General features: G+C 40.8%; 1 protein-coding gene across 1 annotated transcript in view; it reads right to left on the bottom strand.

The window, feature by feature from the left end:
- NEDD1 (NEDD1 gamma-tubulin ring complex targeting factor) overlaps positions 1–17,318 on the bottom strand; it is a 61,212-nt gene that overhangs the window by 23,608 nt on the left and 20,286 nt on the right. Inside the window, exon 9 of the mRNA XM_065560866.1 lies at positions 673–804. Coding sequence (XP_065416938.1) covers positions 673–804 — 132 coding nt within the window. The remainder of the gene's footprint in view (positions 1–672; positions 805–17,318) is intronic.

The following is a 17,318-nucleotide window of genomic DNA, read 5'->3' as shown; positions in this document are numbered from 1 at the left end:
TTTACAAATGTTCTGATGAAAGTTTGTTGTCTGCCTACTTAAAAAAAAAAAAAAATCCTAGTTTTCCAAAGCCTGCAAAAAGATAGGATCCTGTGCAATATGTGCAAAACTAAAAGCATTAAGCTCTCTGAGCCTTGTTGTATGGAGAAGTACTACACAAGATGATGCCAGACAGAGCACACAGCAAGAATTCATCTGCATTGTGACAGGTTTCAGTGGTAGCCGTGTTAGTCTGTATCAGCAAAAAAAACGAGGCGCCCTTGTGGCACCTTGGAGACTAACAAATTTATTTTGGCATAAGCTTTCGTGGGCTAGAACCCACTTAAGCAGATGTATGAAGTAAAAAATACAGGAGCAGGTACCTTCTTGTCAACTGTCTGTAATGAGCCACTCTCCTACCACTTCAAAAGTTCTTTTTCCTCCCTTGGTATCCTGCTGTTAATTGATTTATCTCGTTAGACTGACCTAACACGTGGTAAAGCACCTCCATCCTTTCATGTATTTATATCTGCGCCTGTATTTTTTACTTCATACATCTGCTTAAGTGGGTTCTAGCCCACGAAAGCTTATGCCCAAATATATTTGTTAGTCTCTAAAGTGCCACAAGGACTCCTAGTTTTTTTTTCATCTGCATTGTAACGAATCTTACAAGTTTCAATATTAACAACTTACCATCTCTGACTGGAGAGAACATGTCACCCAAACTATCTCGTCCCAGATCATCAAAGTTAGTCATATTGGCACTCTTCCCATGATCTGTTTCTTTAGATAGAATTACATCCATGCTGCCGCTACGAGGAAAACCTTAAGATGACAACAACATTCTATTAGGGACTTACTGTTTCATTACATCAAATAAAATAAAATAAAAGACTCGGCTTGCTTTACAAAATCTCTAACTGAACATCAATCCAAGCAGTTTCCCTAACAAAAGGCAAAACAAAGTTTGCTATACTTTTATTTTATGGTCTTGTAGCAATTCTAATTAGAAAACCAACTCTTTGTCTGTACATTCCTTCATGTGAGGGAGTTACCTCATTAACAGCCTCCAGTCACACACATGAAAGAAAAATATAGGTTGACTTTTTCCTTTTATACAAGGAGTCTTGTTAATGGAGACAAATGCTCAAACTAAGTTTTTCAGGTAACACTACAAAACGTATTGTTTACTTGATGGATGCAGTCAGGATTAATGGAAATTAGAAAAAACAAAAAAACAAACAAAACAACCCAGCACCCCACTCCCCAAAAAGTAAAGTACTTTTATAAGCTTGGAGAAGAAAAGTCACCTATCAACATTATCCAGCAATAAAAAGCAGTCTCTGCTTATACAGTTGTTAAATGTTCAGTTTAAAATTATATATAAATATATGTGTGTGTATCTTCAAGCTGCTTCCCCCCCCCCCACCCCACCCCACCCCCAAAGCTCTAAAACTAGTGTTTAGAAAATGAGCAGTTAGTTAGGTGTCCCTAGCCTTTGTTTGCCAGAAGCTGGGAATGGGCGACAGGGGATGGATCACTTGATTATCTGTTCTGTTCATTCCCTCTGGGGCACCTGGCATTGGCCACTGTTGGAAGACAGGATACTGGGCTAGATAGACCTTTGGTCTGACCCAGTATGGCTGTTCTTATGTCATCTTAAAGTTTAACCAAAAAAAAGTCTCAATTGAAAATTCTACAAGAATGAAGAAGAAATGAAAGATACGACATAAAAGAAAGGATTAATAACTATTCTTGATATCTCTTCTATTCTAAAGGTGGTCATTTTTCACTGGAAGTAAAAAGGTGGATATTCCAAGATTGATCCAACTCAGACTTTATAGAGTTAAAGATGGGCTAAGCCTGTCAGCCTCTACATCTCTTTTAAACCTAGAAAAGCAGCATAGAAAAACAAAGCTAAATATAACTTTAGATCACTTGCAGTAGTATAAATGTTGTCTGTCCATAATGGCTTGGGAACTGATCTTTATTGATTTCTAGCTCTATGAGGAGCACCCACAGGTATATACACATCTTAAAAACTCCAGTTACTGCACAAGGTGAGTAACTTCTTCTACAAGTAGCATCCCTGTGTGTGCTCCACTTCAGGTAACTCCCAAGCAGTATCCCTAGATGGAGATGGATGTAACACTGAAGACTGCATTGCCAACCACATTATTTGCTTTAGAAGAATGAATCAGAGCATAACGTTTGGGAAAAGGTATGTATTGAGGTCCAGGTTATGGCTCTGAAACTTCAGTGACCAGAATATTGTTAAATGAAAGCCACAGAAGTAGATTGGGACCTTGTGGAATGGGCTATCACCCTAGAAGGAGACTGAACATTGTCATAATAAGAGATAATTCATCCTGAAGACTCTCAAAAAGTGTATCTCTGGGTGTAACTGCAGATCTTCTGAATCTGTCAGCAACTGACACAAAGAGTCTAGGAGACTTCCTGAAATGCTTGGTTCTATCTAAATAGAACACCAGTGTCCTTCTGACATCTAAAGAAGGAAAGGCTGCTTCCTTTCTAGTCCAGTTTTCTTTCAAAAGTCATGCCAGGTGAAAACCTAGTTAATATGGAATTCAGAAGAAACTTTAGGTAGAAATTTAGGATGTGCTCATAATGAAACTTTGTTCCTGAAGAACATGGTGAGTGGGGGGGGGGAAGGGGGGGTCTGCCTTCAGAACACCCATTTCCTCCAACCCTTCAGAAAGAAGTGATGGCTACCAGGAAGGTTGACTTCATAGAAAGGTGGAGTAGTGCACAGGTAGCCAGAAGAAGTGCAAAAGGGGGCTTCATTAGACAGTTAAGGACCAAGTCCCCACCCCATACCGGGGTGGGTTCCTTGATCTGCATAAAAAAAAATTCAGCAGTCCTTTGAGGAATGTTGTCATCGTGAAGTGAGCAAAAACTGAAAAACCTCCATGGACAAATGAAAGGCTGTCATAGCCACCAAATGAACCATGATGGAACCATGACAAGATCTGACTTTTATTTTTTTTTTATTTCAACAGATAGTCAAGGACAGCAGAAAGGGAAGAGTAAACAGAAGAAGTCTGTCATCAGACACAGGCATGGTGAAATCTCTTCCACTTCTGAAGGTAAGCATTTTTCATAGATGTCTCTCTGCTGTACTTCTGTTGAAGAGGAAGTCTCTATCCCCAAGAATCACCGAGGAGCTGGGATGAAGAGGGCAGCCAGAGTCCTAGCACAGCACATAGGGAACAGGTGAACAAGAAGAGAGGCAAATCAGGTAAGGGTACCAGACCTGTCTAGGCCAAGTTGGTACAACTAAAATGACACTGGCTTTTTCTTGCTCTATGAGCACTCTCAGAAGCAATGGTATTGAAGGATATGTGCAGTCGTTCACAGAATAAGGATGACATCACTTAAAAAAAAAAAAAGGGGAGGGGGGGAACCAGACTTCCTTTCAAACAAAAGTTCCTGTCCTTTTTGTTGAGGGTGTCAGAAAACAGATCCACTTCTCGGACACTGCATGTTAGAAAGACACAATGGAGATTCTCGAGCCCAGTTCCCTCTTGTAATCTTGGGAGAAATGCCTGCTGAGATTGTCAACTCTAGTGTTTTGTTTGCCTGGTACGTAAGATGTTGACATCAGGATGTGACTGCTTGTGTGCCAGTTCCATAGCTTTATGGCTTCAGCCCAAAGAAAAGGGGACCTCACTTCCCCACTGATGTAAAACAAACGGGGCACATTGTTATGATTTTGATGGACTTGCTCCTGATTAGAGGAAGGAAGTAGATACATGCATTCCTGACTACTCTCAGTTCCAGAATGTTAAATGTATAGAAAAGATTCTTGGGCAGACCACTTGCCCTCACTTAGTAAGATCCCCTAGGTGCACTTCCCATCCCAGAAGGGATGCATCTGATGTTATACTGACAGTGGGAGAAAATGGGAAGAATGGGACTCCTGCACAGACTTTAGAGGGGTCCTTCCATCCACTGAGCAAGTTCAATTCATTGTGAGGGAATCATAGGTGCTTGTCTAGACTATGTTCAGAATATAGACTGTTTGAGCCATCCTTAAAAGGAGCGAAGGCATAATCTGGTATAGTGTATTACAAAAATACGTGCTGCCATAAGAACTAACATAGGAAGACAATTTCTTGCTGAAGTCTGGGGACCTACTTGCAGCTTGGAAATTAGGTTTGTTAGAGTTATAAATCTGTCCCTCAGAAGATAAGCTCTGGCGGTTATGGAATTCAAAGAAGCCCCTATGAAATCTATTTGCTAAACCAGAGTCAAGGTGGACTTGTCAATACTGAGTTGAAATCCTAATCTATGGAAGACGGACGTTATCAGATGGATGGCAGAGACACGGAGTTTTGTTGTACGACTGTGCCTTCAGCAGCCATCCAAAGTAAGGGAAGACTATTATTCCCAGGTAACGCAAATGAGCAGCTACCACTGCTATGATGTTTGAGGACACTCTTGGAGCAGAGGAAAGGTCAAAAGGGAGTACTTCATACTGAAAGAGACTGGCTGACTAGAAAGCGAAGAAGCCTCCTGTCAGAGGGGTGAATTGCAACATGGAAGCACACATCCTGAAGACTGAGGGCCAAGAATCAATTCCCACAATCTAACAATGGACTTATAGCTGAAAGAGTCACCATCCTGAATTTTTGTGATTTCATGAAGGTGTTTAGGAGCCAAAGAGCTAATATTGGTCTCCATCCTCTGTTCTTTTATGGGACCAGAATAAAAACTTGGAATTCAAACCTTTCCCTCTGTGCTTGGCTGAAACTGCTTCTATGGCCCCTATACACAGGAGAGAGTTGACTTCCTGCCTCAGCAAGTGCTTGTGAGAAGGGTCCCTGAAAAGGGATGGGGAAGGTGAGGATGGAGGTGAACTGAATGGAATAACTCAGTGTTATGACTTCCAAAACCCACTTGCTGGATATGATTTGGTCCCAGGCTGGTTGGAAATGGGAGAATCAGTTTTCAAAGGGAGGGAGGCAGATAGAAATCTTCAGCTGCACCATCCTATTGTGTGTGTGTGTGGGGGGGGGGGGGGGGAGGGAAATGTTCTGTGCCCTTAACCAAATCATCATCATTGATGTTTGGAGGACAAGGACTGCTAGGTGGTGAAGGTTACAATAGTCACAGTGGATAGTCTCTTCTTTTGATAGCTAGGTTTCTTTTAGGTGGTTCTGTGGATCTATGGGAGAAAGTGTATTGAACCAGATGAGCTCTCTATGCCGAGTACAACCTACTAAATTTCTCTTACTTACTGAGCATGGCCCTGGAATCTTTTCAAGTCAGAAGAGATTCATTTGAGGACTCAGAAAAGAGCTTAAGCTCACAAAAAGGAAGATCCGCTACAGTATTTTGGACCTCCCTAGAAAAGCTAAACAGTTGTAGCCAGATGTTCTATGCATAATGACTGCAGTAGAGATGGAGTGAGCGTGTGTTCTACTGGGAGGTGATCAATACAATTGTTGAATTTACCATAATTGATGTAGTTATATTTTGCCATCAGGGCTTGGTAATTAACAGGCTGGAATTGTAGAGTCACTGACAAGTAGTTCAAGTCCAAAAGGTCAAGACGCTTTTGTTCCTTGACACAGTGTGTTGACTTCATCTGATGTTGTGTGTTATGCTCACTGACAGCTTCCATAACCAAATAATTCAGTGGAGGGTGGGTAAATGAATACGAATTCTGAATTTTTCACCAGTATGCAATATTTTTTGTCCTCCCATTTGCAAGCAGGTATGCAGTGGCTGGAGTTTGCCAGATGGTTTTGTTAGGGTCCAGTTTTGTTTCATTCACCGGTACAGCCTCTCTGCCAGAAGTTGATGTACATAAAAAGTCAAAAAATGTATGTTGGGACTCCTGGACCTCTTCTGGCAGAATCTATAAGGATTCAGAAATACATTTAATCAATTTCTAAAACTGCTTAAAGTATTCAGCAAGAGAAGGTGGAAGTGGCACTGTGGCCTTGTTTGATGAGGTTGATGAAATATTAGTTTGCAATGTCACCTCCTTGTCTGCTCTAGCTTCCTGGTCTTCAAAAGACTCCTCCTGAGGCTTTTAAGGAGGGAGGAGAGGGCAGAGTCTCCATCAACCATCTCCATGGGAGGAGCTGGGAGGCTTTAAGAACTGGTGATAGCAGACAGCCCGGAGGTTCCAGTATGGCCACTGAGGTGGACCATAAGGCAAAGGAGGGAGGATGCAATGTTGGTCATGCAGGTAAAGAGGGGCATAAGATTATCTGTCCTCTGAGATTTCCCTGCAAGATAGAAAGATGGAGGAATGTCTCATGTAGAACAGTCAGAGGATCCCTATACAGAGATTGGCGAGTCTGAGGAATCATCCTTGATTTAGTCCAAAGGTGGAGAGGACACCTGAAGCAAATGCAACTGCCTGTCTGTTTCAATCGGTACTGGAGATCTATGAGATACTGGTGAAAGATATTGTCTTGGAGACCAAGTGGATCTCGGTTCAGACAAACACCTGGAACCCATTAACAAGAGGGATTATGGCTTGTCTTGTGTGACCAAGGCTCTAGAATATCTAAATTCTTGCACTACCAAGTGCAAATGAGCCAAAATAGATAAAGGCTCTGCAGAAATCGGTGTCGGTACCAAGAGAATTACCTGCTTCTGTGATCCCAACTTGGAAGATGGGGCAGATACCGACGGCACTGACATTTGAGACACATTCCTGTTAGATGGGACTGGTACCAAGAATAAGGATAGCCTCTCTTCTACGGGTATCAACATCTAGGATACCCATATACCAGCATCCAAGAGTCTGAAGATGGCATAGGCTTCTGTGAAGTAGAGTGCTTGGAGCCTCTGCTAGGTCTATCATGCTTTAATAGTACCTGGGTTGGTTTCAGTACCAAGGTATGACTGGTACCATGGTGTTTTGAAGAACTGGAAATCTTCAAAGAACTTCCAGTACCAGAGTAGTTTGGAGTCTTCACGGAACACCTTTTGGAACTGGAGGTCTCTGGAGCACACAGTCTCGGAGATGACCGGACTCTTTTAGATGGAGGCTCTCTACTAGGAGAACTAGAATTTCTTTTCTTAGGAGCCTGGGGGTACCTTCTGCAGTCTTTTCTGTCAAGGATCGACCAAGAAATGGAGGTCAATAGGGCAGTAAAGAGTACTCAGATGCCGATGTACAGAGAGATTCCCTGGGCCTGAGGCTGGTCACAAAGCCTATTCCCATCATTAGGAGCTGAAACTTGATTTAATCTGTTATTCTTCAATCTGTTGTTAAAAGAGGTGCAGATCTTGCACTCTGCAGATTATGTGAGTATCTCCTAAAGAGTGGATTCACCAGTGTCTGTCATTAACCAGGATGGATTCCCAGCAGAAGAGCCAACATTTTAATCATGAGGATCCCAGAACACCCCAGCAAAACAAACAAACAAAAACTCACCCCGCCACCGAAGCTCCCCTGGTGAGGGAGGAAATATTTTACAGGTGGGTTCTATATAATAACTACCATACCAAGCAAACTGAAATATACTAAAACTAACTGGTTAAAACAAAAACAGTAATGCTAAACTAGAGACTAAGCAAGATGCAGGCACACTAGATGATCCATCTCAGGCCAAGGGGAATTGAGAAGGAACAGAGGGCAGCTTGCCCAGATAATTCTCTATATATCTTTGGACCACAGCACAAGGAGGACTAGAGCGCAAGTGCAGTCCAAACAAGCACTCCAAACAAAAATTTCCAATCAAAAGGCACACGGGTGGCATGCGCATCTGAAGGGAATGCCCATAGGGACACTATGTGAAGGAGGAGACATTTATAATTTCGATCCTATCTTCATCCCTTCGAACAGGTCTCTTTCTGTCCTGGCTGAAGTTCCCATTGCCAATCATCTTTGGTTTTGTTTTTTTGGGGGGAGGGTTGGGCTGCAAACTAAGACTTGGATCAAAAGAAAACACATCCCCCGTAGAATGGGAAGCCCGCTTTTGGGAAATGAGTTTACAGACTGAATTAGGAGTGTCTTGAGCTTCTGAATTCCATACCCCTATTCCACTAACCCTGGTCTACAATTTTTGAGAAGTCGTCTGCTTCAGAGATAAAATGTGCTATTTATTATGTATTTTGATGTGCTGAATTCAAATATGACAATTAAAACAACTGATTGGCTACTGTTTCTAAGATATTTAAGTTTTTACATTTTATGTCTATGTATATTGTGTAGATAGAGTTTTAATCATAAATTGTAAACCTAGGTCTTTTCATGTGTTTATGGTTGCTTTCCATGATAATAATTCACCTGTCCTGTTTATGTAACACTTTAAAAATCAGCAAAAGGGTTATATAAATAAAATTTATTATGAAACAAAAGGCAAAAAACTATTCTGTACATAGTTTAGTCCTATTCAGTGTCTACTCGGCGCTTCTTGGCTTGTCTCTTGTATTCATTAAATGGAGCATCTCTTGTCACTGTCCAGCAATAGTCTGCAAGCATTGATGGGCTCCATTTGCCCTGATAGCGTTTTTCCATTGTTGCTATGTCCTGGTGAAATCGCTCGCCGTGCTCGTCGCTCACTGCTCCGCAGTTTGGTGGAAAAAAAAAAATCTAGAGGAGAGTGCAAAAAATGTATCTTTAGTGACATGTTGCAACCAAGGCTTTTGTATGCCTTGAGGAGGTTTTCCCACCAACAACCTGTAGTTGTCTGCCTTGTTGTTTCCGAGAAAATTTATTGCCACTAACTGGAAGGCTTTCCATGCCGTCTTTTCCTTGCCACGCAGTGCATGGTCAAATGCATCATCTCGAAGAAGTTCACGAATCTGAGGACCAACAAAGACACCTTCCTTTATCTTTGCTTCACTTAACCTTGGAAATTTTCCACAGAGGTACTTGAAAGCTGCTTGTGTTTTGTCAATGGCCTTGACAAAGTTCTTCATCAGACCCAGCTTGATGTGGAAGGGTGGTAACAAAATCTTCCTTGATTCAACAAGTGGTGGATGCTGAACACTTTTCCTCCCAGGCTCCAATGACTGTCGGAGTGGCCAATCTTTCTTGATGTAGTGGGAATCTCTTGCATGACTATCCCATTCGCAGAGAAAACAGCAGTACTTTGTATATCCAGTCTGCAGACCAAGCAAGAGAGCAACAACCTTCAAATCGCCACAAAGCTGCCACTGATGTTGGTCATAGTTTATGCACCTCAAAAGTTGTTTCATGTTGTCATAGGTTTCCTTCATATGGACTGCATGACCAACTGGAATTGATGGCAAAACATTGCCATTATGCAATAAAACAGCTTTAAGACTCGTCTTCGATGAATCAATGAACAGCCTCCACTCATCTGGATCGTGAACGATGTTGAGGGCTGCCATCACACCATCGATGTTGTTGCAGGCTACAAGATCACCTTCCATGAAGAAGAATGGGACAAGATCCTTTTGACGGTCATGGAACATGGAAACCCTAACATCACCTGCCAGGAGATTCCACTGCTGTAGTCTGGAGCCCAATAGCTCTGCCTTACTCTTGGGTAGTTCCAAATCCCTGACAAGGTCATTCAGTTCACCTTGTGTTCTGAGGTGTGGTTCAGAGGAGGAGGAGGGGGGAAAATGTGGGTCCTGTGACATTGATGGTTCAGGACCAGAAGTTTCATCCTCTTCCTCGTCTGACTCAAGTGAGAATGATTCTGGTGCATCAGGAACCGGCAGTCCTTCTCCGTGGGGTACTGGGCGTATAGCTGATGGAATGTTTGGATAATGCACAGTCCACTTTTTCTTCTTTGACACACCTTTCCCAACTGGAGGCATCATGCAGAAGTAACAATTGCTGGTATGATCTGTTGGCTCTCTCCAAATCATTGGCACTGCAAAAAGGCATAGATTTCCTTTTCCTGTTCAACCACTGGCGAAGATTTGTTGCACAAGTGTTGCAGCATATGTGTGGGAACCACCTCTTGTCCTGATCTCCAATTTTGCAGCCAAAATAAAGGTGATAGGCTTTCTTAACCATAGTGGTTATACTGCGCTTTTGGGATGCAAAAGTCACTTCACCACAAACATAGCAGAAGTTATCTGCACTGTTCACACAAGTACGAGGCGTCTCTGCTCACTTTGGCTAAACAGAAACGTGTCCCTTTGCAAAATCAAACACTGACAAATAAGAGAGCACGACACTGTATGATTTCTAGAGCTGATATAGGGCAATTTGTTCAGCAGAGTGATGTAAGCTTCGTTATGATTGCATCATCCATGACTTCTAGGAATAACAGGATGCAATTCATATCATATATGACGCAATACCAGCTTCAGATTGCATCATTCATTGTTTTGCCTAAAAAGCAAGTACTGTCCAAACCCAGTCATAGATTTATTCATAGATCCAGTCAAAGATGTATTTTAGTCATTTCTGGTTTAAATTGAGATCCCTTCCCTTTATAACTCACTTATCCTCCACAATTCCCAAGTCAAGGGTCGTATATACTGATCCAATAGCATATCTTGAAAACTAGAGCCAATCAACAATTTTAAGCATCATTTTCGTTCTCAGTGACCCAGAATTAGTAAAGTTTAACTACATTTATTTCAGAAGCATTTTGGCTGTAGAGCAGTGTAATTATTAGTGCCTAGAGCTGGCCCATCCTGGACACTGAATGAGGCTGGGGTCCTGTGGAAAAAATAGTATTGATCATGTAATTAAAAGGGGCAAATTAATGTTGGATTGAAACCTTAATTCTGGCATTTCCAAACTTCTGAGTACTTGACACTGACATTTTTTTAGTGTTCTTTTAAACTTGTTTGTGTTTGTAATTGCCTGTTTCCAAAAAAGCAAACTGAAAATCAGGAATTCCATCATGTCGCATCATAATGATATCCACATGGTCGTCGGCAGGCTTGGAACCTTTAGATCTACCATACAGACCTCTGCCAGCCCTGCCTATAATTAGCTACTCAATATACAAGCAGACCTTTCCACACCAAACGGAAAAGCTTGATGTGATGGACTTTGCAAAGGAAATTAAAACCAATAGCAAAAAGTTGTTTAGACGTACAAATAAAAAGAAAACAAGGAAAAAGGAAATGAAACTGCTAAGCACTGAGGATGGGGTGGAGATTAAAGATAATCTAGGCATGACTCAACACCTAAACAAATACTTTGCCTTAGTTTTTAAATAAGGGCAATGAAGAGTTTAAGGGTAGTGACAAGGTGGCTAATGGAAACGAGGATATGGAAGTAGAAATGACCACATTCGAGGTGAAAGTCAAATTCAAAAAGCTTAATGGGACCAATTGGGGGACCTGGATAATCTCCATCCAAGAATATTAAAGGAACTGGCACATGAAATTGTAAATCCAATAGCAGGGATTTTTCATGAATCCATAAACTGGGCTGTCATACCCCATGACTGGAGAATTGCTAATATACTACACTTATTTTTAACAAAAGGGGAGGGGGTGGGAAAGGATCCAGAAAACTACAGGCCAGTTAGTTTGACATCAATTGTATGTAAAGTCTTGGAACAAATTCTGAAAGAGAGTAATTAAAGACAGAGCTAAACGATAATTGGGATAAAATACAATATGGTTTTATAAAAGGTAGATCATGCCAGGCCAACCTGATCTCTTTCTCTGAGAAGATAAGATTTTCTAGACAAAGGAAATGCAGTAAATCTAATCTACCTGAATTTCAGTAAAGCACCTGATGCAGTTCCACATGGGAAATTATTAGTTAAATTAGAAAAGATGGAGATTAAGATGACAACTGAAAGGTGGGTAAGGAACTGGTTAAAGCGGAGACTATAGCAGGTCATACTGAAAGGTGAACTGTCAAGCTGGAGAGCAGTTGTTAGTGGAGTACAGAGATCAATTTTGAGACCAGTCTTATTTAACATTTTTATTAATGACTTTGGCACAAAAACATGGAAATGTGCTAATAAAATTTGTGGACGACACAAAGTTGGGAGGTAATGCCAATATGGAGGCGGACCGAAATATCATACAAGAATATTTGGAGGATGTTAAAAACTGGAACAACAGAAATGGAATGATATTTAATAGTCAGGACCTTGCACTTGGGAACTAACAACAAGAATTTCTGCTATAAACTGGGGATGTATCAGTTAGAAGCGATAGAGGAAGAGAAGGACATGGGTGTATTGACCACAGGGTGACTATGAGCCGTCAATGAGATGCAGCTGTGATAAAAGCCAATGTAACCATAGGACTCATCAGGTGATATATTTTCAGTAGACACTGGGAAGTGTTATTACCATTATACCAAGCACTGATAAGACCCCATCTGGAATACGGAGTGCAATTCTGATCTCCCATGTTTACAAAAGATGAATTCAAACTAGAACAGATGCAGAGAAGGACTACTACGATGATCAGAGCAATGGAGAACCTACCCTATGAGAGGAGACTCAAGGAGCTTGGCTTGTTTAGCCTAACCAAACAAAGGCTGAGGAGAGATAGGATTGTTCTCTAGAAATACATCACAGGGACAAATACCAAGGAGGCAGAGGAGTTATTTAAATTAAGGGCCAATGTTAGCACAAGAACAAATGGATATAAACTGGTCACCAACAAATTTAGGCTTGAAAATAGATACCTGTTTCTAACCATCAGAGGAATGAGGTTCTGGAACAGTGTTCCAAGTGGAGCAGTGGGGGCAAAAAATCTAACTGGTTTCAAGATTGACCTTGCTAAGTTTATGGAGGGGATGGTATGATGAGACTGCCTACAATGGCATGGTGACCCATCTGTGACTGCTAGTAGCAAATATTTCCAATGGCCAGAGACTGGACAATAGATGGGAACGGCTCTAAGTTACTACAGAGAATTATTTTCCAAGTGTCTAGCTGGTGGATCTCACCAAGATGCTTAGTATCTAACCGATTGACCTGGGGAGGGGGGCGGGAATTCCTTCCCAACCCTAAACATGGCAGATTGACAAAGATGCTGGGGGTGGGGGGGGGGGTGAGGACGGGTTGTACCCCTCTGCAGCATAGGACACAAGTCACTGGTTTGAACTCAGTAACTCAGCCAGAGGTTAAGCAGATGAGTGAGGTTCTATGACCTGCAATGTGCAGGAGGTCAGACTACATGATCATGATGGTCCCTTCTGGCCTTAAAGTCTATGAGACAAGGTGAATGATGATGCATCTTTTATTGGACCAACTTTTCTTGGTTAGAAATAAGCTTTTGAGCTTACATAGAGCTCTTCTTCAGGTCTGAGTATCACAGCTGAAATAAGGCAGCTCACCCACATTGTGTGTCTAATATCCTGGGACCAACATGACTACAACAATGAATATGCCTATGAATCTATGAATAAGTTAACAACAAATCAGGGTGAAATCCATTCATAGGGCCTAGTCCCGCAAACATTTACACACCAGTAACTTCAATCATGCAAGTGGTCCAACTAAACTCAGTGTAACTATGCATGTGTGTGAAGTTACCCATACGCATGTATGTTTGCATAATCAGATCCATAAACTTGTAATTTGGATCATATTCTGAATTTCACTTTGATATATTTTGGCATATAAATGTTCTCTCTGAGCTTAGATTCCTTTCCACTCTATCCTACATGTAATACTGCGATAAATGTGTACTATTTCACCTAGAAGGTTTACTCTCACCAACACCCAAAGGACTCTCCATAAAACTTAAGCACAGGGTTTTGGGCTCATATACAAGAAAATATGCTATTTTATAGCATTACCCAGATGCCAATTTCAAGCATGCACTCTTTAAATATTTAACTGAGTTCTAGCACACAAATAAGACCAATCATAAAAAAATGTAATTGTTTTTAAATAGGAAAGATGAATGCTTTTAATAAGTGCATGTTGTAACTGAAGGAAGACTCTCCAGATGGTGCAGTAATGTTGATTAGTGACACTTCTTGGGTACACAGGAAGCATTCTACTGCACTGCATACCCAAGGGGGTTAATTAATCAGTGTCCCTATAGACTGCAGTGACTTATTGCTTAATAAATGTTGTTAAACATATTTCTCCTTATTTAAAAAAAAGGGAAAGTTTAGCAGCGTAAAAAAAATCATTAAAAATTTCTTTTGAGTCTTGAAACCCCTCAAAGACCTGCTCAATAGACTTGAGAATATTTTTTCAGAACTGAATTTGCTCAAGTTAAATTCCAATAAGTTATACCTTAGAGAGCAATGGCATTTTACTTCCTTGCAGAGTAAGGGTCAGAACTCCTACAAAACAGCTGCTAATTAAAAGTGCTGTGTTTAGTTAGCGTTATCTCCTCTGTCAAATCAATGCACAATGTTAAAAAAAAAAATAATGCAACAAGGGCACATGAATTAACTGCTTTTGTGGTGAGCTTTATTTTAAAAGAACTTCCTGCACCTTTAAGCGCTAACTGTAAGTACTTCTGTCAGCCAAAGTACAAGGTATGAGGCATAAACTCTAGAAGAATGAGAAAACCAATTTAGCCTTCTCTTCACTACAAATACTGTGGCATGAAAAGCAAGATAGACTTGAAACTGCCTAACACTATTCATGCAAAAGTAAAACAAAAAAAAATTGGAGCATACTTTTAAAACAAATATCACAAAATATGCTGCACCATAATTTTCTTCTTCTGTTTTGTTAGCATCAGGCATATATACAATCTGAATTCTTGAGTAAAAGGCAAAGATCTCCAAAAGTCCCTGGGAGATTTAATTAACCTAACTCTCATCCTATATTCCCCAGCTATCTTTCTAGTGAGAGCTAGAAAGGGGAATCAGGGGGGACAAAAAACAAACAAACAAACTAGCCTGCAAAGCATTCCATCTTTTAAGCCTCTTGGACAAAAACTGCACCTAGAACAAGACCCTGCTAACAATAAAAAGCTCAGAGGAATGCCTTTCCACGGAGCCCTCTAAGTGAGGCTTAGAAAAGAGATGGCTAATGGTGACGGACGGATGGACACGGGACAGATAGATATGATAAAGGTGTATAAAATCATGAATGGACTGGAGAAAGTGAATAAGGAAATGTTATTTTATTCCTTCACATAACACAAGAACTAGGGGTCACCCAATGAAATTAATAGACAATGGATTTAAAACAAACATAAGGAAGTACTTCTTCACAAAAAACACACAGTCAACCCTTGGAACTCATTGCCAAGGGACATTGTGAAGGCCAAAAGCATAACTGTGTTCAAAAAAGAATTAGATAAGTTAATGGAGGATAAGTCCATCAATGGCTATTTGCCAAGATGGTCAGGGACTCAACTCCATGTTCTGGGTGTCCCTAAACTGCTCACTGCCAGAAGCTGGGACTGGACAACAAGGATTGGACCATTTGATAATTACCCTGTTCTGTTCATTACTTCTGAAGCATCTGGCACAAGCCACTGTTGGAAAACAGGATACTGGGCTAGATGAACCATTAGACTGACCCAGTATGGCCGTTCTTATGTTTTTATAATTTCATGCAGAACCTAAACAGTCTACAGGTAATCTAAATCTTTTTATCACTCTACCACAATTAAACTCAACAAGATTAATTATATAAAATGGACTGTGATGGTCTACTATTATGGTCACCACTTTTACAAGACTATGATAAATTTTGCACAAAGTATGCCTTGTGAGTTATCATTTGAAAAGTCATAATCTGCTGAATATCATTAACCTGTTAAAATGTGTAGCAACACTAAATGCAAAGTTATAAGATTCTACTGTATGATTGTTACTGAAATATGTTGTAATTTGGGGCAACACCACAAATCAGTTTTTCAGAGACAAAGGCACACTATCACACCAGACAGGTGTTAAAGGGCCATCACCTACTTTAGCGGCCATCCTCCAGCAGGGGGGGGAAGGTGTAAACAAGAAGTTTACATTTCACCCCAGGAACAATTTTAACCTCACATCCACAGAGAACTGCATGTCACCATGACTCAGCAAGGAGGTTTCTAGCCGAAGAAATTGAATTATGAAGAGGAAGGGAAACACTTGATTGCACCTCTCCTCCTCCCAACTCTCTGTCTTGACATCAACGACTCTCAAAGAGCTCAGATAAGGGGGAGTGGTCTTAGGCTGAAAGGAGACCCAGCCTGTGAAATTTATAGAACCATATGGTGAGATAAAAGATCTTTGATGTTAAGTTCACTTAGCTTGTTAAGTTAGGTATTCGCTTGTGTATTACTCTTTTATTTTGTAACCACTCCGGACTTTCATGCATCATCACTTAAAATCTATCTTTTTGTAGTTAATAAATTTATATTATTGTTTTATCTTAACCAGTGTGTTTGGATTAAAGTTTGTGGGAAACTCCATTTGGGATAAAACTAGTGCATATAACATTTTCCTTTGATGAAATGATGGGGACTTTTTATGAGCTTGCATTGTTCAGTAGCGTCCTGGACAATACAAGATGCACATTTCTGGGGTGACAAACCTAGGACTAAGAATTTGTGGGTGTTGCGCTATATGTAATTTATGAGTGACTGGTCAGAGTGCTCATGTATTTTAGCTGGGAGTGAATTTGCATGCTAAAAGCTGTGCTAACAGGGCAGGAGTGGATATTCTGACAGCAAAGCAGTGTAAAAGGCACCCCTGGCTAGAGAATTAGGGGGACACAGCTGTTCAACTGTTCAGATTGTATCCTGGGTAATGTCACATGGACCCAGTGACTTTCTCAGTTCCTTCAGCTCATACATAGCTATTCTATCATAAGCACATGCAGTTTTAGGGTGCAAGGTTGACACAATGGTGATTAAATTGTGGCTGCTCCCAACTTTATGGAAAAACAAATAGCGCCATACCTATTACACTGCAGGTTTATCTAGATAGCTGTTAGTGCGCAGCAAGCTGGGATGTAAATCTACCTCTCACTAATTGTCCACAGGGACCCTGCTGCTGTGCACTAAAAAAATCCCTATCTTGCTTTGATCTATTCTCGTTTCAAAGAGATGTACATCAAAGCGCACGAGGGAACTTTTAGTGAGCAGCAGCAGGGTCTACATAGACAGTGAGGTAGATTTACAACCCAGCTTGCCACGGACTAACTGTTAATCTAGACAAGCCCTAAGTAGGCTCGAAACTTTTACATTCTTTTGTTTTGGGGGTTTGACACTGCCTGTATCACTAACAATGTAAATGAGCAAAACGGCCACTTCCTGTACTAAGCTAAATATTAGAATTAAAAAAAAAAAACATAACAAAACCTACATTAAAAAGAAAATTAAGGCTGTGAAGTCAAAAACTTACAAAATGTTAAAATTCATGTTGCCTGTGGCCTTAATTTGGCCTCCTTGTGTGTATGCAATAGGCTACAGCCTTTAATTACACGATCTCATACTGTTTTTTTCCCACAGGATACCTGCCTCATTCAGTGCAC

This window comes from Chrysemys picta, chromosome 1 (assembly GCF_011386835.1).
Source record: "Chrysemys picta bellii isolate R12L10 chromosome 1, ASM1138683v2, whole genome shotgun sequence".
Classification (NCBI taxonomy): domain Eukaryota; kingdom Metazoa; phylum Chordata; order Testudines; family Emydidae; genus Chrysemys; species Chrysemys picta.
Note: the sequence above shows the minus strand (reverse complement) of the source record. Positions and strands in the feature narration are given on the sequence as shown.